Here is a 27,272-nt window from a genome sequence, read left to right as displayed (position 1 = left end):
CATCAGCAGTGGTCTTGAATTATTTCAAAAGCGGTGATGAATTTCACTGAATCCAATCTTCAGAACACTTGTTTGGTGTTGTTGCTGTATTGCCTGCACGGCATATCTAGAGTTTAGAGCTACTGTTTTTAATTTACTGACGCAGTAATACTTCCCTTCTGGGTTTGATGTTAAGTTTGGAGTTTTCTTATTTCTCATAGAAACCACACTGAAACGCAGTAATGCTACCCGTTTGTAAAACTGAACCGTGCACATTAAAGTTTAGAACCCAAAAGCTGTGCCGATTGTTTTCAATACTGTCTGAAAACAATACGCACTCGCTCATATGCACTTTGGAAGCATTAATGGAAGTTGTAATTGGTCTGCTGTCAATACTGGCCACAAAAGGATCGCTTCTTAAAGGCTATAGCTGCTGAGGCAACATATTAGCTTTAGCTGAACTTAAGATTGTAATTTTACACAAAACAAAAGGCTGTGAATTGTGTCACCTACACTCATAAAATGTTTAGGAAGGGAACTCTTTGCGGGCAATGTGGACAAGAGAAAACATTATAGCACACAATAAGCCTTTCAATATACATATGAGCATGTAGGTATTTGTACACTGTCATACGACAACAAAAACACATCAGCTCTGACCAAACAACTAAAGTCAAATGTAGTTACTAAAACTCCCCCACAGATTCCCTCAGTGATGTTTGTAAAACGGATCCTTGTCACTTAACCTTCAGGATGTCTCGTCTTTTGTGTCATCAAGGGGATAAACAGTTACCGGTAGTATGTTTGAGGTGCTATACCGACAGTACTTTAAAATTTTAATTTTAATTCACATAATATACTCTCGTATTCGGTTGTATGACATAAAGCAAGACATTGGTGGTCAAACACTACCCTAACCTTCGTGTGTGTATTGCTATGGAGTCACTGTACTGGTAATGAAACACTCCTGCTGGTTCGCTCAGCGTTGCAGAGCGAACCTAAGTTGTACTAGCTAAGCTCTCCATCATGGCACTTTGGTTTATCACATGTACAGTGGACGTAATGTCACTGTAATCACTCAGCCACACAGAACCACAACAAAGACAAAGTACAGCCATTAAGCGGATACTAAATAAACAGTAACCGCTACATTTAGTTGTGCATTTTCTTTGGGCTGTTGGGAAACACTGCTGTGATGGACCAAGTTACAGCGTCTCAACAAGACTATCGGAACATTAACATGAGATGAAGAGCAGTGGCTTCCCTCCCTCAGTCTCAAGAGCAGAGAAGACGCACAGTAAAACATACTTTTTCACGCATAAAGACAGATGACTTACCCCTCCGTGCCCTTCTGTAAATACTGTAAAATTGTATCAAAGCGTTCCGGTAAAACACACAGGGACAAATCCGCGTCCAATATATTTAGGAAACTGACAAACTCAGAGCACGAGCGCGAGGTTTGGCTCCTCCCACTAGAGAGTGTGCGCGTGTGTTTGTGTGTGTGTGCAGCTAGGTCTGGCCGTGCGTGTATTTTGAGGTATGAGTCTGAAGCTATATAATATGAATGCATGCATGCGTGCGTGCGTGTGTGTGTGTGTTTTGTTTATATTATAGTGTGAAATTGTGTGCACGTGTTACAACCGTTTCGAATTTGTCTGTGGGAGTAGGTCAACTTTAAAAGTAGAGTCACAAAGCTCAATGTAATAAAAACATAAACCTGGCATGTGATCATATAAAACCTGGGATCATCATTCAATTAGAATTGATCAATTAAAAGGCCGACCAGACTGATCTGCTGGCAAACAGTGTCAACCCAAACAGAGGCCCAGTGTAATAACTGATCCATTGATATTTCATTCAGCCCTGGCCTGAACGAAGAAGATGAAAACTTGTGACTGAAAGGCCACAGATTCCAGTTTCCAGTCCAAAATGGATATTGTGTTTTAAACACACAAAACAAGTCATTCCGTCATTAGGCTGCATATGGAGCAGCAAAAAGTAAACTTTGGTGCCATCATGTGTCCCTGTGTCAGATGACAGCTTATTTTAACCTGCTGGTTAAAAACAGCAGGCAAAACCAATCACTGGAGACTAGATCTGTTACACAAGTGGATTATAATCACAAACTAAAACACTTTTTTATTTTTGCATGCCAGAAAGCCCCGTTCTTGCTCAAAAAAAATCACATAGTGAAATTAGTTTTTGTGTTTTAGTGCGTGTGTTTGACTCTGTCTCCCCCTAAAGGCTGCTAGCAGAGTGAAGGCTGCCCTTCCGTGGCCATTCCTCAGCAGTGCAGTGCCCGCTGTATTTTGATCCTGAAATACTAGAGTTACAGATAAACAGGGAATTTCATTCATAAACTTTTTTTTTTACTTGGATATTACGTGTTTTATGATGCAGAGAACACACATGTCTGGCATCAATGATTGCAAACATGAACTGTACATTTGTATTGACAATAACATTAGAATTAAAATGAGGCTTCGGTTCTATTACAGTTGATGCTGTTGGTTACGCAGATTAATCTGGCAGACTGGCACAGAAACACCCTTTTCAAAATCAAGCAGGACAGATACAATTTTATTTCACATGAATGGTGGTTATATTGGTCGGATTCAAAGACAGAAGCGGTAGTGAACTTGAAACAAACTTGAAGCTAGTTTACACAAGTATTCGTGAACACAGCATTCTTATTGTGCGTTTATTTTATGAAGTAAAGCTGCCCTTTATATCTTCATGCATAAAGATTATTTATCTCTATTTGTATATTGTGCAACCCAATCGTTTTCTCCGTGAGTGGAAGGTGTGAGGATGAAGAGATAGAGGGATTAAAAAGGACGGGCCTGACCATAAAAACATAATAACCTCAGATGAAAGGAATGTCATGCCGTAATAGGATTTCACAGCAGAAAACCCTCTTCCTCATAAAACACTGCTTGGATTATGACGGCCATATGCAATTTTCTTTTTGAAGATAGGATCAAAACTTTCTCTCTATGAACTGATCCTTTATAGAGCATTAGCCACCTTCACCTATTCAATCCATATTTCTTTATGGCTTCACTGAAGAGGATAGTGGGTGTTGGGTCAGTTTGGGTAAGTAAAAAAAGACCTGTTAATGCAAAAAAAAAGCAGCCCTGTAGTCTGTAGACATAAGTAATGAGTATTAGTACTTTTTAAAGGACAGGAAGATGAAAAATGTGTCACTGGTTGCAGCAAACAGCACACAGTGTGACTGAAGATGATCTATTACCACTTTGTGCCTGCAGAAATATTGTTTATATATTTTACTTGAAAAACTATATGTTCTATTTTGATATTATGAAATGCGATGGATGTTAATAATGGTATTTTTTTTTAGAGAGTGCTTTTCAGAATACTCATATTTATATATATATATATATATATAGAATTAATATAAAAAAAGCTATACACTAAAAACATAAAACACACAATATTGGTCACACCTTTAAAAGCAGTTCTGAAAAGGTGAGTTTTGATTTGGGATTTGAACATGGAAAGATCGGTGCAGTCTCGGATGTGTTTGGGGAGAGAGTTCCAGAGGGAGGGGGCAGATATGGAGAAGGCTCTGTCACCCCATGTCCGGTGCTTGGTCCTGAGTGGAAGGGACACGAGGTTGGCATCAGAGCGGAGCCGACGGGATGGAGTGTGGTGTGAAGCAGGTCAGTGAGGTAGGAGGGGGGCCTGATTGTGGAGGGCTTTATGAGTGAGGAGAAGGATTTTGTATTGGATCCGTTGTGGGACGGGGAGTGAGTGGAGATTCTGGAGTCAGGGGTGATGTGGTCACGGGACCGGGTGTGGGTGAGCAGGCGAGCAGCAGAGTTTTGGATGTACTGGAGTTTATTTAGGATTTTGGATGATGTGCCGTGAAGAATACTGTTGCTGTAGTTGATTCTGGAGGTGATGAAGGCGTGGATCAAAGTTTCAGCAGCAGATGAGGAGAGTGATCGGCGGAGACGGGCGATGTTTTTTAAGTGGAAAAAGGCAGTTCTGGGGATTTGGTTGACGTGGTGTTCAAAGGAGAGTTTGCTGTCAAACATGACTCCAAGGTTGCGGATGTGTGGGGAGGGAGACAGAGTGGAGTTGTCGATGGTGAGGCAGAAGTTGTGACTGGTTTTAGTAAGGGATTTGGGACCGATGATGATCTTGTCAGATTTATCACAGTTGAGTTTGAGGAAGTTGGTTTGCATCCATGATTTAATGTCAGTGAGGCAGTTGGTGAGAGTGGAGTGAGTAGCAATGGTAATGGCCTTTGTGGAGATGTAGAGCTGGACATCATCGGCGTAGCAGTGGAAGTGGAGACCATGTTGACGTATGATATTACCAAGAGGGAACAAGTAGAGGATGAACAGAAGAGGACCAAGGACCGAACCCTGGGGGACGCCTTGAGACAGAGGAGCAGTGGAGGAGGTGCAGTTGTTGACACTGATGACCTGTTGTCTGTTTGATATGATTTAAACCAGGAGAGAGCAGTTCAGGTGATATTGAGGGAGGATTCGAGGCGGGAGAGATGGATGTTGTGGTTAATAGAGTCGACTACAACCACATATATTGTGAAACATATGTTTCACAAGATATTTTACGGTGGCCCTTAAAGTCAAATCAACATTTCACGAAACACTAAAACATTTCACAAAGCAATAAAACATTTTTTTTTAAACACAGTATTTCACAAACACGATGACATTTCACAAAACAATTGTGAAAGAAGTTGTAGTGTTTGTCGCATTCACTAACAAGGAATCATTGGCCACAACGAACCTACATTTTTCTGTTTTAGTCCGACCAAATGTAGTTGTGTTTTCTCTTTTGCGAAATTATTTTTGTGTCTTGTCCCTCAGTGCCACTGTGCTAATGCTTAGTCCATACATATTCACCCAGCAGATTGAAACTTCACACAGAGAAGCTTTGCAAAGTGGCAGCAAACAAAGTCAAAGGAAATGAATAAATAATATGTTCTAAATATACATTCAAATCCGCTCCTCTAAAAATCCTATGAAAAACATTGTCCATGCATTTGCTTCAGCAGACAGTGGAGATAAATACATCCATATTTACACAGTGTGTAAGGTGAAAAACAAAAATTGTGTCTTTCTCCATGAATGTTGGACTCAGTCACACCGGATAAAACCAGACTGGTCCAGATTACATGTGACAGGACTGATGAAAGTGGGAAATTAATATTATTATGTTACAGTTTTTAGTGTGTCGTGGTACCACAGGGCCTCTGTGGTTCAGGTGTTCACAGTGTTAGCAGCTGCTAGGAGTGAGGAGAACAGAGAGTCTGGTCTTTGCTTCAGCACATCTGGATGGTCAAACTCAGCCACCTGTCGGACAAATCGCTTACTGTTAGTCTAGGATTAGAAGCACATAAACTTTATCTTTATCCTTTTTTTAATCTCTCAAACCTTTCCGTTGTCCATGACCAGAATACGATCTGCATGCATCACAGTGTTGATACGATGGGCGATGGTGAGCATGGTGCAGTCCTGAAAGGCTTCTTTGATGGTGGTCTGGATCAAGGCGTCTGTCTCTGCATCGATGGATGCTGTTGCCTCATCCAAAAGAATGATCTGTTGGACAACAGGAGGGACAGTAAGTCCAGATGAAGAGAAAAATACTGGTTGTGGTGGATTAATTGATGCAAATGTGAATAATATCAATATCACAGGCAGCTAGTTTGGTTAGTTTTACAGTCTTTTTTTTACAGTGTTTTCATTTCATTCAGTCACATAAGGATGATAATTACTGAGGTCAGGTTTAATAAGTTACATATTACAAGTTAACATTTAGCCTAATAAATTCTTTCCAGTGTTCAATTGACACCATAATCATATTTTGTGTTATTTGATAATCGCTTCAAGATCAGAATATCAATGAATACAGACGCAAATAATGAATAAATATACAAATGCATTCTGCCTGTCGAAAACGATCCTGAGTTTATCAGCAGGACACAGAAAAATACAGAATGCAGTTCTTTAAACAGGCAACAGGCTACGAAGAGGAAACACTGCTGCTCTGGCATTGATGATAGCTGTGTGTCTTCTTAGTATTAGTACAGTGATCCTGTTCAGACACAAACTCCATCAGAAGTCTCTACAGCTGTTAAAGCCCACTGACAGCTGATCAGCTAATCAGGACGAAACCATGACATATATGTGGCAGTAGTAATCCAGTGGCTGTTCAGTGGCTGAAAAGTTGGGAAGTGTGTAAATAGCAAGAAAACAGAAGACAGAAATTCATGGACAAACCTTGGAGTTGCGTAGTAGTGCTCTAGCCATACATATGAGTTGTCTCTCTCCTACAGAGAAGTTCTCTCCATTCTCCAGCACTGTTGCCTGTAGTTTCCCCTCCAGTCTGGAGATCTAAGGAAACAAAACAATACTCATAGAACCACTTATACGTCTGCTACTACCACCTCTAAGAGTAACCTATACTGACGATGATCAAATAATGATATAAAAACCCCAAGTTTGTAAAATTGTCAAAGCTACCAACTGAAACATAAAATTGCTACTTACACTTTACTGCATTGGCAATAATAATCTAATGGTATTGTGTAAAACTCACAGGGTATATTTTTCTACTCTGTGTACTTTTACTTTGACACATTAAGTACACAAAGCTCATAACACTTCAGTACTTAAACTCAAGTAAGGTCTTTCTGTTTGCTGCTGCCTTTAATTGAACCACATTCAATTCATATATTAATCAATTTCCTGCATTTCTGCATTTTACTGCTGAATTTTATTTCTTACACTGTTTCTTGAATTGTTTTTAAATCTCCTTTTCTTTTGCCTTGTGTTTTGATGCTTTTAATGGTTTTATGTGAAGCACTTTGAATTACCTTGTTGTTGAAATGTGCTGTACAAATAAACTTGCCTTGCCTTGCCTTACATACAGTGACTTTACTTGTGAGTATTTTCAGTGTGGTATTGCTACTTTTACTAAAGTAAAGAATTTAATACTTCTTCCACCAATGCTATGGTTCATAATACATTTGAAAATAAGGGTTCAATAACATCAATACACCACTAAGACAGCTACTATCTGGTCAGATAACATTTCACTTCAAGATATGTGAAATGAAATCGCTGCACGCAAGCTAAAAAGATTGAGTCTGGATAATTGATTAGACTCTCTAATGAAACTGTTAATGTACTGTGCTTCATATTGTCCAGCGAACATACCGAGTCCTTAATGTAGGTCTTCTCCAGCGCCGCCCAGATCTCCTCATCATTGAAGTTATTGAAGGGGTCTAAGTTGTACCTGGAGGAAAGGACATGCACTATCACAGTTGGCGAGCCAGAGACTAACCCACCACAGTGGGAGCAGTGTGTACCTGAGTGTAAACATAAAGCTCTATGGAGTTAGGGGTTAGCTTAGGTTACCTGACTGTTCCAATGAATAGCACAGGATCCTGGGGAATAATGGACAATTTGCTGCGCAGATCCTGCAGACCAATGGCTGTAATGTCCACGCCATCTATCAGGATGGTCCCTGATGCTGGCTCCACCAGCCTGAACAGAGCCACGCCTAGAGAGGACTTCCCTACAGAAACAAAGGACAGTAACCCTAATGGTTCACAGAGGCAGGTCCCCTTAGCACCCTACAGCCATGTCTCTACAAGTCAACACTCTCATCCAAGTAAGTTCTTTCATTTACACATTTAAATCCAAAAAGATGCTGTTAAACTGGGCGATCAACATTTGCATTGCAGAAGATATATTATGATCAATATAGACTATAGGCTTTGTGATTTATTGTAATGCATATACCGGTATGTTGCTTATTACGGTATATGATATGACGTATTGAAATAAGTAAAATTGTGTGCGTATTTAGGACTGTTCAAGATTCAACTCTGATAATTCGTGATAGTTACCTTCAATCAATCAAATCATTTTAATATGTCTGAGTCATCGTGACAGTTTCTGAATTGCCCATTTACACCAAACTCAACCTGCATGAAAAACAAAGTTATGAGTAAAAACTGCTGGAGTCAAGGTCTTACCAGAGCCTGTCCTTCCCACAATGCCCAGCTTCTCTCCAGCTCGGATGAAGAAATCGAGTCCGTTCAGGACAATAGGTGTATTTTCTCGGTACCTCATCTTATAGTCCTGGAAGGTGATGGTTCCGCTCTTCGGCCAATCCTCTGGGACTTGGGCCTCCTTTATTTGCCTGGGGGCCTCAGACGTACAACCCTGTACACAATAAACAACAACTACTTTGAGGGAGGGGAAAGGTAGTGTGTCAGAGAAAAATGTAACTATTAGCTTTAGAAACTGTTGTCCTTGAGTCGTTTAATGGACAGTAAAAGACCAGTAAAAAATGGTTGGATTGTTGGTAGTTGTCACGCAGCCTGTGTACATGTGTATCATTATTTTTCAGAGGCAGAGATGTTTAGAGTCTGACCGTGATGTATTCATGCAGCCGCTCCACTGAGTTGAATCTAGCCTCGACCTCCGTCGCCACCCTCACTGTATACTGAAGGATGCCTGTCAGCTGGACAACACATCAACATCTTTAAATACACACGTTGCAGTTGCTTTCACTGTATCTTTACAAAAATAAACGAAAGGTTCATTCATTTTCTGTTCCAAACTCACCTGTATGGTGTAGGACAAGGCCAAGCCTTTCAAAGACGGACTGATGAAGTCATTACTGCTGAGCACAACGAACAGAGACACCAACAAGGTCATGGTTGAAGCCATGGAGTCCAGGCAGAAGGAGAGCCAACGTGTTCCAGAGTGAAACAATAAATAGTGGTTGGAGTTGATGTCATTCAGTGACTTGAACCTGCAATGTGATAAAGAACATGCAGGTTTGTGAACATACATACTGTACCGCCTCACCCAAATGATCCATAATGCAGCATTTAAAACGCAGACCAGGTTTAGAGACACTGACTGAAACATCACCTGCTACTTTTGCACTGCATCTAACGATAAAGCAAGGAAACTCTATGAGTGAGTGTCCTTTGCTTATCTCTAGAACTGTTGATTTGATCTACTTCAAACTTGGCAGTTGTATTGCTGGGGACCCAAGGGAATGCAGTGTGAAATGTGGTGCGATTTGATCAGTTGGTGGCACTACAACAAACTTTGCATTTTGGCCCGAAACGTCAGAGCTGTAAGTGACGAAATTCCCAACATTTTGTTTGTTGTTCTGTCAAAGATTTAATGATATTTTTTTCACTTCACTGAAAGCCAACAATTGTCACAGCTCTGCCCCTTCTCGCCTGTCTCTTTATTTCTCACCCACCTCACTCTACTATCAGCTCATTCAGTGCACCTGTCAGCCTCCCTCATTCACCTGCCTCTGTTCACTAATCAAGCACTCCCTCCTCATCAGTACAACTACCCTCCCCTGCCTCTCAGTCACTCCTTGCCAGATCATTGCCATGTCTACCCTCCCGTTTGGCTCGTCCTTTTCCCGGTTTCCCTGTCTGCCTGCCCTGTCTCATCCTGCTGGAATTCCCCCCTCGTCTCGTCCGTGGATTCCCTGTTGTGTTCCTGGAAGTTTCCTGTTCTGATTTCATTATTCATTAAATACCTGCTTCACTCTACTTCTGGTCTTGTCTGCATTTGAGTCCTCCACCACACCCCGTGTCAACAATGACCTCTTAGGGTAACTTAAAATCAGGTTATAATGCATTATATTAGTTATTACAATACATTACTCTAACTCTAATGTATTAGAACTATGGGAATTATAATACACTGATTTTAAAAATGTGCGTCATGATCAATTTTCTGCCATTTTAAACTGTGTCCATATTGTCACCCCGACAACGCTGCAAACAGCAATATAAGGAGCCACACAGTTGAGAGTCATGTCGAGGAACGTTGCTATCTTACAGTTGTATGTGTCTGTCTCTTATGTTGTAGGCATGGATGGTGCTGAGGCCGTGCAGGGTAGAGGTGGTGAGAGAGATGCAGGGAGAACAACTGACGTTCTCCATCCTCTTCATCTGTCGGATACTCCTCTGGAAGATACTGCAGATGAATCACAACTGATATATTTAGTTTGCCTTTGAAGAACTCTTGTACTGAACCTGCTTTTAAGACGTGCAACAATTTAAATGATTGTGAATTGCTACGATCCTATTTTACAAAAGTACCCATACAAATCATTTTTTTCATGTTTAAACTGGCATCAACTCACAAGAGAATGAGGCCGAACAAAGCTCCCATGAAAACCACAGCTGCCAGCATCGGGGGGAAGACTGCCGAGATGGTGATGATGCTGAAGGTGACCAGCAGAGCAAAATCAAAGAAAGTGTCCATGTAGAGGGGAAGCACCGTGTCCACCTCCTCTTGATCTTTGGAGAAGCGGTTGAGAATGCGTCCTGTTGGCGTCGTGTCAAAGAAACTCATGGGACTGGAGAAAATCTGAGAAAGGAAAACAAAACAAAAGTCATCATAAACGTATATTTATAGGGAGTAGTTAATTTGAGGGTGATGAGGGGGGATGGCATTCCCTTTGTTCATAGAATGACCAAAATGCATCCCCCTTGTTAAGCTCCCATCCCTCCTCTCCATCCCCTAGTAGCAGAGTGAGGGCAGGGCCAGAGGGTTTGTTTAATTGTTGGAATGCTGTTAAGCATTCCAACAATTAAACAATTATCCTGTTTCTTTATTCCACTATTTCTTCCGTCCCCCTGTTTTTGAAACTCTTCTTCTCTATTTTTACAGGATCTGTTCTTCAACTCATCCTTCCTCTCAATTATTAATATCGGAGCAATAGGAGCTACGGTTATGGGAGTTTTGAGGATTTGTTTGAGAGGTGTTTCCCTGTGTTATCTCCATGAAAAAGCTCTCTCTCTCTCTCTCTCTCTCTCTCTCATACAGTCATTCAGGTCTTAGAGACTTTTAGAGGACCCCCCCCCCACACACACACCCCATTTCAAAATAAAAGCCCAAAAGAGTGAATTCTAACTGAAATGCTTGTGATGAAGCCAGGCATTTAATAACCTCTGTTTATGTGTGTCAAACATTATGATTATGTCTCCTCTCCCCCCTCCCCCCCACCCAGCCCCACCCTTTCAAAATAAAAGCCCCATGGATTAACTGTATTTAAACAAGCTCAAAATTAGGCTTTTTTGTTAAAAAGATTAATGCTCTTACTAATACTGCGACAACTACTACTGCTGCTGCTAATATAGTATTACTACTACCACTATAACTTTTGCTGTTGCTACTATTACTACTACTGCTATTACTGCTACTGTTGGAGCTATTTATTTGATATTGTATTTTGTTATTTCATTTATAAGTAGTATAGTTTAATTATTGTAGATGTTTCATATGTTAAGATTATTTTTCTCTTTAGTAGTAATTTGTTTAGTTCTATTATTTTTGGGTAATTACTGTGGGCACCTGTTGCTATTTAAACGAGTAGAAAGGTAGGACCAGCATGCACCGGGGTGGGCGTATAGTTTTTACCAGCTGCACAGCAGCATTGCACTGCACTGCACAGGACAGGAGAGACAGCATGACAGGAGTTTTGTGAATTAGTTTGTTTGCTTGTTTTATTTGCTTTATTTAATAAATACACAAAAATTGGAATCCTGCTTGGACATTTTACTCTCTTCTGGCTGCGTAAGGATACCGACCACGGTGCATCAGTGGCGTTTGATTATTATTTGTTTAAGTTTGATTTAGCCGACAAATGGCCACTACAGCTACCATCAATGTTATTACTACCACTACTGCTATTAATACCACGACTACTATTACTTATACGACAACTGCCACTACTACTGCTATTCATGCTACTAAAAGTAGTCATACTACTACAGCTATTAGTACGACTGCTACTAGTACTACTACTGTTACTTATTCTACTGCCATTACTATTCCTACTACTACTACTACTACTACTACTGTTATATTAAATACTACGACCAATACTACAGCTATTACTATGACTACTGATACTACGTCTTCTACTACTTCTTCTAATTACCAATACTTCTACTACTAATAATACTTCTACTACAACTACAAATATCACTACTGCTACTATTAGTACTTATTCTAATGCTACTAATACTTATACTAATAATACTTCTACTACAACTTCTACTACTACAAATATCACCACTGATGACATTTTTTAAGCCACAGAAACTATTAGAATATCAAAATGTTCAGCTCTTTCAGGAGAGGTGTGATATGACTGCTCATAGTTGGAATCTTTAAACTTTTAGAATTATTAAGCTTTTTGCAATTTTTTAAAAATTGGATATCTATTTTCAGCAATGTTTTTGCAATTCATTTCAAATTTCAGCATTCCAATGCATTTTCAGCAGGAAATGCATTTTCTAGTTGAATATGTTAGTCTAGTCTGTCTCACTAATTGATATGACTGAGGTTTTGGGAAAGTCAGGGAATGAATCCGTAGCTCCGACCATGGCTATGAAATATGTATCCATCGTGAAGATGTAGACGCATTTATAATTGTGACTTTTTCTCTTGGTCCCTCCCTTCTGTCTGTAATACCTTGTCCTTACATTATATTTTCAGTAAAATTCTTTTTTTTTTTAAACGATTGTATATTAAATTCAGTAAACATGGTTATGTTTGATGGTATATAGATGGCTGGGGGTCAGCCATCCAACAGTACCTTCTTGAACATGGTGTTGTGGAGGTTGGTGGCCGCATTCAAGGTCACCCAAGTGTAGGAGAAGCATTTGATGATGGCAAGTGTCACCATGACGACCACCATCACGCCATAAATCATTTGGTAGAAGCTCAGGTGAGGGTTTTGTGAGATGTCTCCTTGGTTTGAGGTTGTGTTATTGGATGACTTAAAAAAACAGAAAATATATGATTTTAGTGGAAACCAGGTCCAGAGAGACAATTTATCAACGCAACATGTTTTTTTGAATATTTTTCATACTATTGTGAATACAATCGTCAACAATTGGTGCAGACTTGTGGAAATAACACATTGTATCACATATTTAGCACAGTTTACTACAGTTATACAGTTAAGTTCTATCTGTTCAATATAAGCACACCACCTCTATCACTGCCAATATAGACAAAACCAGTTTGGTTCAGCCGTAAACACAGACAGTGAAGTTATGTGAGGTAAAAGAATTTGCAGAGCACATGCAGCAATACCAACATCTGTGCACATCTGACCAACGATGAGAAAAAAAGTGTGTGGCTGTTGGAAGGTTGGGTAAAACAGACACTCTTTGAAGAGAGCTATTCACAACCCTCAGACTTTCCATAAAACATGCCCATTGGAGCATGAAAAAGTCTTTCCAGCTGTGGGAAGTCACACACTTACTGAAAACACATTGAAATGAAACCAGGGGTGTGTGTGTGTATGTATGTATGTATGTATGTATGTATGTATATATGTATGTATGTGAGGGAGAGAGAGATGGTTCTCACCCCATCACCCTGCCCCAGCCAGAAGCTGAGCCACCAGTTGCTGAAGGCTGTGGATCCAATCATCAGGACCAAGTTCAGGATGGTAAGGAAGCTTACTGTGTAGCCTGCAGCACAGTCACATCAAACATCATCCCATGTGTGAATTGTGTATCATTGCATATAATCACGACAATGCATTTGTGTGGGTTTGCTGTCAGTGTTCAAACCTCCAGCTGCCTTGCAGTATTGCTGGTAGACTCTCCAAGAGATGGCACCTTCTGTGGCGGACTCTTGACTGACAAGCTGATCATCGACGGGTGCTTAAGAAGAAGAAAAGTGAAAACCATTGTAGAAAGGGGAGCAATAATTGTTGAAATGCGGGAATAACGGTGCACATATTCTTTCCTGGAAGGCATTCGTAATGTTGCGCTCGTTTGTTGTGAACAGAAAAAGTGAGAGGAAAAAGTGAAAAACTAAGAAAGAGATCTTGAGAGAGATGCTGTTCAACCATCCAGCCAGCACTTCTGGCCACTTGACGCACGGACCCTTTGTCTTTAATGTGTCTTTAATGTTCCCACATTAAAATGGAACCAAATGAGTCTGACATCCCTGCAGAGACTGGATGTGTTAGATCTGAACTTCACCGACATCAGAGTTAAAATTGAATAAGTTTTCCAGACTCACATCTTTGGTTAGTTGTCATTCCATCGTCCTTTTCATCCGACATGTCAAATGCTGAAAGAGAACACAGATGTGGAAGGGAGACATCAATAAAATGACAGAAGAAATATCTGTCATCTTTATGCTGTAGACCGTAATAAGGACACACATGCCCAAATAAATCAATGATAGTATATTAACAGTCAGGATTGTAGATGTGTTGCCCTGTCTTCTATTGTTTTACAAAGCTTTTACAAAGTACATTGTGTCACGGCTCCGCTGTGACCTCAGCTCGTGTCGGTGTGTGTGTGTGTGCGTGTGTGTGTGTATGGCATGGGCGCGGCTTCAATCATCTGGCACCTGGGCTCATCTCCACACCTGCCAACAATCAGACCATCATCACAGACAACTCAAATACCCCAGCTTCCTTCAGTCTCATCGCCAGATTGTTTCTTCAGCTCAGTGGTAGCTACAGCCTCGCTGAGGTTTACCTCGTCTCACCAGTTAGTTTGCGTTGTTTTCCCGATTTGCAACTAACTTGTGTTTTTCTTGTGCTCCAAGATTCCTGTGCCACGTCGCCGCCCAGTTGCCGCCACTCACACCGCCTCACCTTCCTACCTGCATGCTCCACGAACAAACTAAATAAAACCTTGTATTTCACCTACCCTGTTGTCCCGGTGTCTGCGCATGGGTCCAGAACAACTGACCGTAACAGAACAATCTGGCCGCCATGGACCCAGCGGACCCAAACTTCCTCCGACAGACGCTAGCCTCACAGGGCAATCTGATCGGCCTGCACGAGACACTTCTCCGGGAAGTAGTAGAGACTCTACGCACCCTTTCCCCCAGCGTGTCTCAACTCAGCGGCAAAATGGATCAAGTCACCTCTCTGCCTCCTCTGCCCCGGGTGCTTCCGCTGCTCCCACGGGGATCCACCTGCGCCATCCACAGCCCCCCCGGCATCCGCCACTCTAGCTCCGCGTGCCCGTGAGCCGTACATCCCGACACCAGAACGTTACGCCGGAGACCTGGGAGCCTGTGGGCGGTTCCTCACATTGTCCTTTATTTTGTCGACCAAGGTCCCCTTGTTACCTCGATGGACAGCTGACTACCTTTTACCTCCTCCTTGTTATGTATTGACACGAATGGCACTTTAGTCCAAAGATAATTGTGCAAAAAGTAAAGCAGAATTGTATAGAATATCCCCCTTTGACTGCTTCTGCTCTCTAAATTGCTTGCAGGCAATAATGTGCCACACTCCCAGTGTGTCTTTGTACTAAACTCTATAATAATCTCCAGCCTTGTTTTCGTTAATTATTAAATGATGTATTGCGGCATCTAAAATCATCCCATTACCGTTTTAGATGATTACACAAACAGTCATGTTTTCTTGATTCCATACCTGGGTTCACTAACCCACTGTCGGTGCTTTCTCTTAGCTCAATGTCCCTCAGCTGGGCAGCGTCTTGGGGAGACACTTCCTCATTCGGAGTCTGAATGACAAAGCAAAAACGCAGTGATACTGCGGAGTGTGGACAAGTTGACGACAACTCACTTTCACCCTGAAGTAAATGATGAATCGTTAACTTGTGGCCTAGTACAAGACATGTTTCTGCCTCCTATAAACCTCTGACACATTTGGTTTACAGTTTACGTGCGTCGGTTTATTGTTTTTAAGCTAAAAACCAATGAAGAACCGGTGAAAGGTGTAAGAAATTTGAGCATAGAACTGTGTTTAGTAGCTATAATAAAAGTGTTCAATGATTCATATTTAAGAATTCATAATTAATCATAAGGGTGTTGGAAATGCATAATTAAGATAAGCATAAAGTGTTTTAGGATTAGTAGCTAGAAGTAGAATTTGAGACATGAAGCTTTTGCCAAAGTTGCAGAAGTTTAACGTTTATACTGAAGGATTATCATAGAAGGGATTAAACCGTAACCGACGGTCATTGAATGTGTTAGTAAACTCAGGGACAGAAAGGCAGACAGGTGAATACACTCCTGGAAGTTAGCCAATAGGAATTGGGATAAACGGAAGAGGAGGCGTTTCGAACGGATGTGGGTGGTTTAATTTCAAGTCTTTTTCTCTCTCACGTGATGGCTCTCAGAGGACGGACGGGGTTTATACCTGAGGAGCTGAGTTGAGTTTTTTGCAAACGGGGTTTTATTGATTTAATATTTCATGAAATAGTGTACTTCACTGTAAATACTGTACTTGCATCAGTGGATTAAATTCCTTTTAATTGTAAACCAGTTTTGGTAGATTTATTGTTGCAGCGTGTCGACTGCTCAAAGCAGCCGGACACGTGCTCTGGCCTCCTCGCTGTGGAACAGACTCAAACTTCCACAAAGGTTTTGCAGCTATTAAAACATGGAGATAAGACACAAAGGTTATCGTACATTAGAGTATTGTACTGTAGATTTCTTTTTTACCTCGGGCTCTTCCAAGTGGTAGTTGCTGATGAGCTGAGCAAAGCGTGCATTGGCTTTCATTAGGTCCTGGTGGTTTCCAGCCTCCTGCACCTCGCCATCATCCAAAAGTATAATGTCATCACAGAACTCCAGATACTGACAGACACAAGTGAGGACAACCATGTCAACAAACTATCTCAGCTCTGTGGCCGGAGTTCTACCTAACGTAGTCTAAACAGCACGTCTTTACATATATGACACTTGGCAGACGCTCTTATCTTGTGGTTATGGTGACGCTCACAATTCACGATAAAAAAAACCTAATGGCTGCAATCAGAAGCCACCTACTGGTGTTTGATTTACTTACTTAAATTGTTACTTGTTACTTTGGGGTTTACACAATAGGATGGATCTTCAAATCATTTTTTATGTGTTTTAAACAAGTATGTAAATTTAATTGAGAAATGTAATTCTTAATTGTAAGCTATTTAGGATTCACTATCTGCTAAAGAACAATGCTGTGTCTACCTGGAGCTGGTGTGTAATCAGTATGATGGATTTTCCATGGAGCTCTTTCTTAATGCATTCCTCAAAGATGTGTTTCCCCACATGGGCATCGACAGCAGATAGTGGATCGTCAAGGAGGAAGATGTCCTTATTGGAGTAGACCGCTCTGGCCAGACTGATCCTCTGCTTCTGCCCCCCTGACAGATTCAGCCCTCGCTCTCCGATCTGCCAACAAAACAGCAGGAAGCTGATAAGATCACTGACAACACGTCACGATATGGTACATTACAAAATCTGCTTTTCCCTTTTACTAACTTACAACAATATAGAAGAAATAAAACGAATAACAGCTTAAGAATAAGTAAGAAACATCCGTCAGACTTGGAACTGATCCCAAATTGTGTCGCAAATTTGGATATGCTAAACTCAAACCTAAATAAATAGGTCTAGTATTCAACTTGTAATTATTTAGTTCTGACTCAGACTTGAACATACCATTCATTTGCGTCATGTAATACATTTTTGTAAAATGACTGTACTTTGCACACTAGATGAATTTTCGGTGAACATCTAGTTTTAGTGTCAGTTTCATGAATGAATTGCTATCGGAGACAGTCAAAAAACACATAATTGGCAGAGTTTGAGGTATATTTTTTTGATATTTAAATGCTGTACAAAGCAATTCGAAATAAAATGATGTTACTAACAAAAATACAAGATTAAAATGGGCTTTAAAACAGTTCAAAGAAAGAAAAGCGAACTGGATTATTGATTGTACCAACTAATGTTTACCTTATTCCATCTTTTGTTAATGCTAATGTCCGCAAGGGGTTTCCTACCCCTCATCAGAGAGTGTTAAAAGTTCCACTCAGCTTGTAAGAAATCATTCAAAAGCAAAACAAACATTCAGCTCGGGGAGTTTTGAGTACAGCAGAAGGCCCTCACCTCAGTTTGATCACCATATGGGAGGATATCCAGGTCAGCTCTGAGACTGCAGACATCCACAACTCTGTTGTATCTGTGGAGGAAGACAATGAGTTACCTTAATGTCAAGAGACAGCGACGTATAGTGTATTCAACTGAGCCATTTTAAAGATAAGATTTGAATATTTTGGAAAGACATGTTTTTAAATACGTCAGTCGGGTCTGCTGCATGTTGACTTTCACTCCAGTATGTACTTCATACAAGATTATGATTACAGCACAACTATGGGCCTAACCACCGTCATAAATGCCAGCTGAATGACGTCACACAGCAAATTACTTGACACATCTTTGGCTGCATGGAGTGGTTTCCAAATAACAATCCTGTCAGATAACAGAGATGACCTCTTGTTTGACTACCTTGCCAGATGCGAAGTGACAGTGATAAGAGGAACTTTCTCCATTCATTACATTTGTCACGTGAGATAACCTCAAAAGACAATAGCTATTCATGCCTTGTTGTAATGGTCTGTGTAACTGCAATGATGAGGAACATTGGTTAAATATTAACATCATAAACGGTATCCAGTTCACGATACCTCCTTTTGTTTCCATATTCAAAAGCTCTGTGGTTACTTATAATGTTTGTGGGTTAACTGATTATATACTTGGACTGGTCAAGAGGTTCCCCCATCAGGATGTTTTCTTGAACAGTTCCATGAAATATCCAGGCCTGCTGGGAAACGTAGGCAAACGTCCCATCAGCGGTGAGGGAGCCCTGCTGAAGGTGCATCTAAAATATAAAAGTGAGCAGACCACCATGAGGAAACCTGTTCGTTACATGGCATCAGTTAGATCTGGTTTATCAAAATGTAAATAAGGAGCATCATTTTTACATAACTGTGTGACAGAGTGGTCATAAAATAGTGAAAATCAACAGCATTGAAATATCAAACATTATGTCAGGAACTTGCAGGGATTGTAAAAGAGAATAAAGAACAAAAAAGACAAAAGGAGGAGCCAACCTGTTCCAAAATGCTGGAAATCAGTGACGTCTTTCCACTCCCCACGTTTCCACAGATTCCAAGCAGGTTGCCCTTCAGAAGATAACACAGAGAGAGTTTGGGTTTAACCTTTAACCCTCTCTAGATCACCTTATTTATTCTGACCAGTCGTAAAACACACCTTAGGCAGTGTGAAGGAGATGTTTCTCAGGGTTGGCAATGTTTCAGACTTCCCATTCTGGCACGTGTCCTCCACTTTGTGTCCCTTCTCCACATTAACTGAGATGATGGGTGGAGAGTCTGGCTGGTTGGCTGGTTTGTTCCAGGAAAGTGTCGCATTTTTCATCACGACGGCTGAATCACTGTCTTTTCTCTGGATCAGGTAGGGCTCTGGATTCTGGATCACCAATATTTTCTGAAATAGCCGAAAATTGCTTTGATAAGCTTCTTATTTTTTAACCGTAAAGATGAGATTTTAAGTGTGAACTTGTTCCACAACAGCAACAAACACAATGAAAGCTGACAATGAAGTTGTAGCAAAGAAGATAGCTCCAATAACAATGACAATGGAAAAACAATGTGGTAACAATACAAATTTTCATATTTTAGAGATTAAAGGCATTAAAGGCAAGTGTGAGGCTAAGAGAATGACAACAGAAGCAATAAAGCCAAATTTGCACTGCAGGTTGGCGTACATGTTAAAACTCCATACAAGCTATTATTTATGTTTGAAATTAATAAAGATAAAATAAGAACCATATCGTTAGTCTGCAGATTATGAGCTCATCATTATTTATTATCACTAGAAGGCACAACCTTGCAGTTGGTATGGCTGGATGACATCACAACAAGATGACTTTATGTAAGATCAGAGTAATAATGAATGCCGTTGCCAGCTGAGCAGCACAAAAAGAGAGGAGTTTACCCTCAGTCGTTTTAGTGAAACAGCAGCCTCAGCCAGGGCCTTTGCAGACAGGGGCATAATAGCCAAGCAGAACCTCAAGCAGTTGAAGATGGCGATGGTGGTGAAGGCCTGTTCATAAAGAAGAAGTACGCTCACACTATACAACACTGACTCTTTTTTATCAGTACACCTCAACCATGTAAATCACACAGTGGGCATGATGGCAAGGGTTGTTGTACTGCATGTGCTGCAGTACTCACATCAGTTGTGTTGAGCTTCAAGCTCAACGAAGTGTGTACAATGAAGGTGAGAATGGTGGCCAGGGTGGGGATGATGCTGGTGATGCTGGTATTGGCGTTCTGGACGTAACTGACCTTCTGCAGTTCTTTCTTCTCATTTTTCCGGAAGCCTAAGAGAGACAGCGTCACATGTTTAGGGAACAGTTTCAGTTTTACTTCTACTTCTGTTTCTGACACCAAAAGAGCATGGACTGGTGGAGGCAAGAGAACATGGGAGCTCAACCCTAGATTTTAGTTTTACATATATAAGCAGCTCGTTCTATATGAGTTGAAGGTGGAGAGTACCGGTATGTGGCAGCCTTATTTCAGCCTGTAGTGCCTCTGGCAGCATGGCTATGTGAATTGTTATCAAAAACTAAAACAAAACAAGATCCAGATTGCTGTAAAAGGTGCACATAATTTCCCTTGAACTTTGACGTTTTGCTCTATGGAAAGTAGCACATGCGAATTTCAAGATTGGGTTTGTGTTCATACAAAGGGACTGTATAAATGATAACCATTAAATTTGTTCTTCAAGGAATGTCTGTTTAGCTAGTTTCCTGTTTTATTTAGAATGTCCCTGCCTCCTGTGTCTTGAGTTCACTTCACTACCTGCATTTGTATGTGTTCCCGCCTGTGTGATTGTCTGCCCCGCCCCTGATTGAATCCTCCTGTGTCTCATCATCTGCACCTCCACAGTGTCTCAGTGTCAGTTCGTCTGTTGTGCTACCTGCTCTGCTCCTTGTTTTGATCTACAATGATTCCTGGGATGATCCCTGCTCTTCTCTGCTGTGTTCCCTGTAAAGTAGTTTTGTTTTCTTAGACTTTTTGTGACACATTGTTTGACTCCCCAGCTCTGCAAGTTTAGTTTTGAACATTTTCTTAACAATTAAAGTCACCGTTATTCATCCCTTTGTTCACCGTGTCTCTCTGTCTTTGGGTCAATCCCCTGCTACCATTTTTGCTTTAAACCCTGACAAGAAAGGTTAAAAACATGTTTGACTGGACAACAAAGTCTGTCTAACTTCATACCTGTGATCGTATTTTCAAAGGAATCTTCCCAGGCGTACATCTTGATGAGCTTGATGCTGTTGAGAATCTCATTCATTGTGCGAACACGGCTGTCTGTTATCAATATGGTTTTCCATTTGAATTTGTTGATGAGATTAGCCAGGCCAAGCTGAAAGCAGAAAAAACAATATTAATCTTTATGTTGTGGGAGAAAAATGTATTTGTGTCTTGAAATATATTTGTGTAAATTCAATCATATCCATAATTTAAAATGTATCCATGTATATTCACAGAGACTTAGGGTATAAAGTAATGTACAATGCTATTGTGAAGTTAGTTGGCTCCGGACTGCTCGATTTACTTGTATACTTTGTGATGCAAATACATCTGCGTGAACTGAAGAAAATTCAATCTCTCTTGTGTTCTGTGGGTGTTCGTTGCTGAGTTCCTAATAGTGAGATCCTGTGGTGTCTCACCACAAGTCAGATAGATAACAGTTACTGAGTTAGGTGTTGAGTTTTAACATAAGTCAAAGAAGCTGAGCATCATCATCGACGACGAAATAAAACCCACAACAGTGTCAATTGAAAACAAGCCGCAAAGAGGAAAATAAAGATATGTTAGTGTGGTGCACGTTGATGGCTAAATTAGTTGGAATGAATTAATTGGAAAGCTTTAATTATTTGCCAACAACTAGATAATTAAAATGCATTTCTGTTTATAACCTTTGATTATTGCAGTACCTCTTTTTAGCTCTGATTGTGATGTGGCTCAATTAAATCTGAATCCATTTATTTTACACTGCTCATGAAAATATGTCTCATATCTGTTTGTGCGATTTCCAACATACAGACCTGTACTGGGATGAAGATGAGGTAGGTGCAGACTCCAGTCAGTGCGGTGTAGCCCAGAATGTAGCAGGCATAGACAATACACACAATAAAGAGCACTGGGGTGGCCAGCACGATGCTCCCAAACAATACTGCTTCAAATAATTTGTGGCCATCGTTGGTCAAAACACCAATCATCTGGATGGGAGAGGAGGAGAGAGACTGGAATCTACATTTGCCAAGATTGCTTTGCCAAGGCAAGTTGCTTGAACTAATGGTGAGAACAAGTGAATTCCACAGGATGTTTATGACAAAGAAGTGTGGCCTTGTAAAACAGGATCAAAAACAAAGTTGTGCAGGAAACAAGAACAAATATAGCCACAAGAGGCCATTCCAGGGGACTGGGTATTTGGCTTCACAAAGTTGAGCTAAGTCAATTCAACTGGTTTAATCTTGTTTAAGAAAGACAAAGTGAAACCAATCACACACTTGTTTCATCATGACCATGTATGCAGCCTTTCAGAATTTCACACTAAAAGCCCCTCCAGCCATATTTGGTTTTTACACACAGCCATGTTTCAACAGCTTAATCACAAATATCCAGCAAGTTTGGTGATGTTTGGACAAGCTGTCATTGATTTATGGCCACATTTGCCCCATGCACATGTTAAGAATTAGTCCGACCCCTATTAAGTTATTTTGAAATAGTTTCACACACGTGGCTTAACATTGTCATGAAACACATCCTAGGAGTTTTGTATTGATTGGATGAAAAGTTTCTGATTTATAGTCCAATTTGGTCTGTGTCCCGCTCATCTATTATATTGGAAGTGTTAACTAGTGGTCAATTCGACTGAAACTTTCAGGGTATGTTTCAGCTACTCTTGTAGATACACCCTGCAAGATGATTGATCAAACAATTGTTGAGTTAGGTATATTAATGTGCTGAGGCAGGACCCCTGGAAGTTCATTGGTCAATATCTTGAAAACTTTATAATATATCAACAAGGTTTTGATAATTTTGTTTAACTTGGTCCAATAAGTATCCACAGAAAATTTGGTAGCAATCAGATCTACATTTAAGGAGGAGATGATAAAAATGTATGTTTCAAAAATTCCAAATGAAGAAAAATGTAGTGGGCGAACTTTCAAATGTGTCAAATTACAAGTCAATCTGACTGGGTGGTGAAAGGTTGTGGCCTTCCCAAAATGTTTTTTTTTGTGTGTGGGTACATTCTAGTGCCATCCTTTGGCCGATTGAAGTCAGATTTCTTGCAAGCACATGCACATCATGTCCAGTTATTGGGCCAAGTTTCTATTTCTTGCTATTTCGAGCTCACACGGAATCCCTTTGGAGCAAAAACCCTAAAAATGCAATAATAACTGACAAAAAGAAATGTATGTATAAATATATATATTCAAGAAGGGCATTATGCAGTTGTCACCTGTAACTCTAACTAGATGTGCACTTGATGTATGTCCACATTAAAAATAACCACACCATAAACATTTTATTCCTGCCTTCACTTCAGCTGCTGAGGAAGACTGCTACCGTTCTTTGACCTGGACTGACCCCAGTTTACATGTTAAACTCCACAAATCTAAAACATCATATTCTGTTATATTGAAAATATATTTTCTTTCCACTACTTTCTACAGTTCACCAAGAGTAAGAAGATCTCTCAAACAATGGGCAAAGAGATTTTGGTGTATGAGATCTCTTTCCTAGAGAAATGCAGGAACCCTACCTCTCCCATTGAAATGCCGCTGTGAACCCTCAGAGAGATGACTTTCTGAAAAGCCACTGAAGAGAAGGCTCCCTTCAGTCTGACTGCAGTGCGCAGGTTCAACGCCCACATCAAGGATATCAGGAAGGCTTTGGAGAACTCAGTGGCGAACAAAGCGAAGGACAGACCAACACCGTAGGATACTGTGGACTTCTCTGGGTCCTCATTATATTTCAGGATCTCATAGACCAGAACAGCCTGAGAGGACAGAGAAGTTTGTAACACACAAAAGAGCAGTAAATATTAAACAACCTTTACATTTGTGTCATAAAACCTTTGTGATGTCACCCATAAAGCCTTAAGTTGCATTTCTTGACCATTTTACTGCAAAATGAGAACTTTTACTTTTCAGGCTTTAAGTAAATGTAGCTGATATCTGTATATTTTAACTAAGTAAAGTTTTGAATGCAGTTCTTTTACTTGTAGTGGAGTATTTTACAGTGTTGTACTTGCACTTTTACTTAAAAAAATATCTGAATTCTTCAAGCACATTTACAGTGAATGTGATATTAGGAAAAACATCAGAAAAGACTCCTGGATCTGGTATCCAATAGAGGAAGCACTGGTACTGGTATAGATATTCAGCTTCAAATGTAATTACCGGGCCCAGAAACGCTGCCACCGTGGCAAGGACACCAACAGTGACTGAGAGAATCAGCCTGGTTCTTTGAAAGCGAAGGATTACACGGACCAGAGAGGCCTTCTCCAGGCCCACCTTTGCCACCTCTTCCTCCCAAAGTCTGTGGAGTCTGTGCACAACACACCATATTAGCCTTATTCAATTATTACTCAAGTAAAACATTGACACACACACATGACCTCATAATTAATAAATTTCCCAGCATTTTCATGAGTCATTTTCCAGATAAGAATTTCAGCAGCTAGACTTGTCATGTCTATATATATCTATAAATCTATAAATATACTGTCCTGTATTTCATTGCATGAAATGATAATAGAGAAATGTGAGTGCGCCCACGAATCAACAAGAGTGTCAAACCTTTCTCCGCTGGTGTCGGCTACATCCAAAGGAGACAGTTTGAGAGAGCTCATGTCCAGCTTATTCTTGAACAAGGCCCACATCATGGGGATCATCCATACAAAGGTTGCAAAGGACAGGAAACCTGCATTGTCCAGAGGGTGAGACCTAGACATGGAAACATCACCCAATATGCAATGGGGGCCAGTACAGTATCTGTCTGCTGACATGTCACCGTACATTTATTTATCAAATGGAATATAACAGCATCAAAACAAGACAAATGACAACTGACTGAGATGAGGACCAGCGGAAGGGTTTGAGGGTCTGAAGGCTCTGGCTGTATCTTCCAAACAGGGTAGGGTAGGATTTTTCTCTGTTGTCCAAATCAGTATGTTCTGAACTGGAGGCCAGAAATCCAGTTCTCTGTCGGAAAACATCTTCCTGCTGAAGAGTCATAAACACAAAGAGACAGAGTGAAAGAATCAGACAGAAAGACAGAAAGACAGAGTGGGACAGAGTAAGAGATGGTGAGGAGAAGGAGAGACAGAGACACAGAGAGAGAAACAGAGACACAGAGAAAGAGACAGAGAGAGAGACAGACAGAAAGAGACACATAGAGAGAGACACAGAGAGAGAGCGAGAGACTTTTGTCAATATTCAAAATAAAAGACTAAAGAGAGCCTCAAAAAGTGGATCAAACTAGTTTGCATTGAAAACACAGGATGCAGGAGAAACAATAGAAGAGGAAAAGATCTCAGGCAGTGAAAGCCACATGTGAAGAGGCCGGAAGTGTACTGGTGGAAGCTGTTGTTTGTTCTAAACTTACAAAAGAGACTCCTCGACTGTCGTTCTTCTCCAGAGAAAGGTCTTTCTTCATTTTGTCCTGTACCGAGGGAAAAAAACATGCAGCGTCACTATTTCACTCGCCAACAAGAGATTTTAAGTGTGAATATTGCTTTAAGCCTACTAACCAAATACTTTTAACAGCATCAACAGGGAGGGTGTAACCATTTCTCATTCTGCTGTGTAACAGTGTGACGATATTACGGCTGTTGTGTGTTTGAAGCTTACTCATTTCAACACAATCATCAGCAGTCATAAGAAATGCTGTCATTCAGGATGCTTTATGTATTATGTTGTGGAAGATTTCTATGTTAATCGGAAGAGAGTTTTTGTTCACAAATCAATAATAAAGTCTTCAGAAGATTCAATGTTGTGTTTTTCCATTTATTCTCTTGCAAGTAGACTGTGTGAATGCTTCAAAATTTGTAACACACAAGCCCCTTTATTTATACAGCAACAAGTTATTTCTCAAAAGTGCAGCACCCACGAGGGCTTGTCTGCTGCATCCAGCTGACTTTTCACAGCTTCGATACATTCAAGGTAACATGAGGTGTTTCAACCACCAGTTCTGATTACTGCTTAGTCTGCACTTTCTTTACTCGATGTAAGGAACAAGTTGTTCTTGCCACTTTGCAAGTAGTTTTGTTACTTTTCCAGTAGCCATTTTCCTTAATAGATGACACGCACGTTTTCGAGTTCACTGCGAGTTCAGATCGAGGACACAAAGTTCAAATGCATATTTTTACCATTACAATTATAACTATGATGACAAGTCACAAGGCATTACAACTGTGATCAAAATACTTTATTGGTCAAATATCACAAATGTACCCGCATTGCATGAAAGGTTATAAAATCCAATCAAAAACAAAAAGTAAGATTGTAATGATTTCGATAAGGCTCAGGCAGAGGCATGCAGAATATCAAACTTGTAAATATACATTTGTATACATTTTATATGTATAGCACCAATATTGTGTTCATACATTATCCTTATATTTAAACTTTGAACTATTTCATTTCTTAGATTCTCATTTTCACTTGCGTGACTTGAAATTTCAATTTCATTCATGCCTCGTACATAACATCTGAAAATACAATGTGTTAATGAATTACAGCAGCGGTTCCCAAACTTTTTAGGCCGCGCACCCCCTTCTACATCCCGACCGGGTTCGCGCACAAAAAAAAAAAAAAAAAAACCAACAGAGCCTTTTAAGCCTTTATAGCCGCATAAGAATCGGACCAATGAGAGAACAGTTTGCTCGCGCGTGGCATTTGTTTACAAGATGTAGTCCGCTGTTAAATGTTGCGGTGTGAACACAAACCGAACAAAGGAGCAAGTGCAACATTGTATCATATTAATCCCTGAATCAGAACAAAGGAAACGAACTGAAGGTGTGAAAACGCCCTGAAACACTGCAACAAAGTTTCAATAACTTTCAGTTACACAAGGCGTCACTTTTAAAGAGCAATACGGATGTGAGGACACACGCACAGGCTCAGAGGCAGATTGCATCACATTTAATTTACAATTAATGACCGACTAATGTAGCCAGGATGTCTTCGGACAAAGCATCGATGCGGCGCGGCACAGTGTTGTTGGACACAGGGATCATGTCCAACTTTTTGCTTCTTTCTCTCCAATCATACATTCCACCATCGCTTTGGCAGCTGGCAAGCACACATCTTCGGCGATTGTGTGCGGTAGCCCCTTTCTTGCTATTCTGTAACCA

The 27,272-nt window shown here is 40.5% G+C and overlaps 2 protein-coding genes across 2 annotated transcripts in view; both read right to left on the bottom strand.

The window, feature by feature from the left end:
- LOC306794691 (myocyte-specific enhancer factor 2A-like) overlaps positions 1-1,427 on the bottom strand; it is a 37,421-nt gene extending 35,994 nt beyond the window's left edge. Inside the window, exon 1 of the mRNA XM_079292864.1 lies at positions 1,317-1,427. The gene's annotated coding sequence lies outside the window, so the exon portion shown is untranslated. The remainder of the gene's footprint in view (positions 1-1,316) is intronic.
- Positions 1,428-5,207: 3,780 nt separating this feature from the next.
- LOC306793820 (ATP-binding cassette sub-family C member 12-like) lies at positions 5,208-25,573 on the bottom strand (the record flags this gene model as incomplete). Its single annotated transcript, XM_079291593.1, has 30 exons — positions 5,208-5,327; positions 5,409-5,573; positions 6,255-6,368; positions 7,194-7,272; positions 7,395-7,554; positions 8,018-8,207; positions 8,419-8,508; positions 8,613-8,802; positions 9,864-10,001; positions 10,171-10,397; positions 12,634-12,816; positions 13,416-13,519; positions 13,622-13,714; positions 14,079-14,129; positions 15,457-15,547; positions 16,491-16,625; positions 16,998-17,201; positions 17,922-17,994; positions 18,569-18,693; positions 18,926-18,997; positions 19,086-19,319; positions 19,830-19,937; positions 20,069-20,217; positions 21,119-21,266; positions 21,952-22,125; positions 23,676-23,912; positions 24,316-24,463; positions 24,715-24,861; positions 24,989-25,140; positions 25,523-25,573. The coding sequence occupies 30 exons, from the start codon at positions 25,571-25,573 to the stop codon at positions 5,235-5,237; spliced, it is 4,125 nt and encodes a 1,374-aa protein (XP_079147719.1). The 3' UTR covers positions 5,208-5,234.
- Positions 25,574-27,272: the final 1,699 nt, after the last annotated feature.

Source organism: Melanostigma gelatinosum, assembly GCF_949748355.1.
Source record: "Melanostigma gelatinosum genome assembly, chromosome: 2".
In the NCBI taxonomy this organism is placed as follows: Eukaryota; Metazoa; Chordata; class Actinopteri; order Perciformes; family Zoarcidae; genus Melanostigma; species Melanostigma gelatinosum.
The sequence above is the reverse complement of the archived record's forward strand: the minus strand, read 5'-3'. Positions and strand labels throughout refer to the sequence as shown.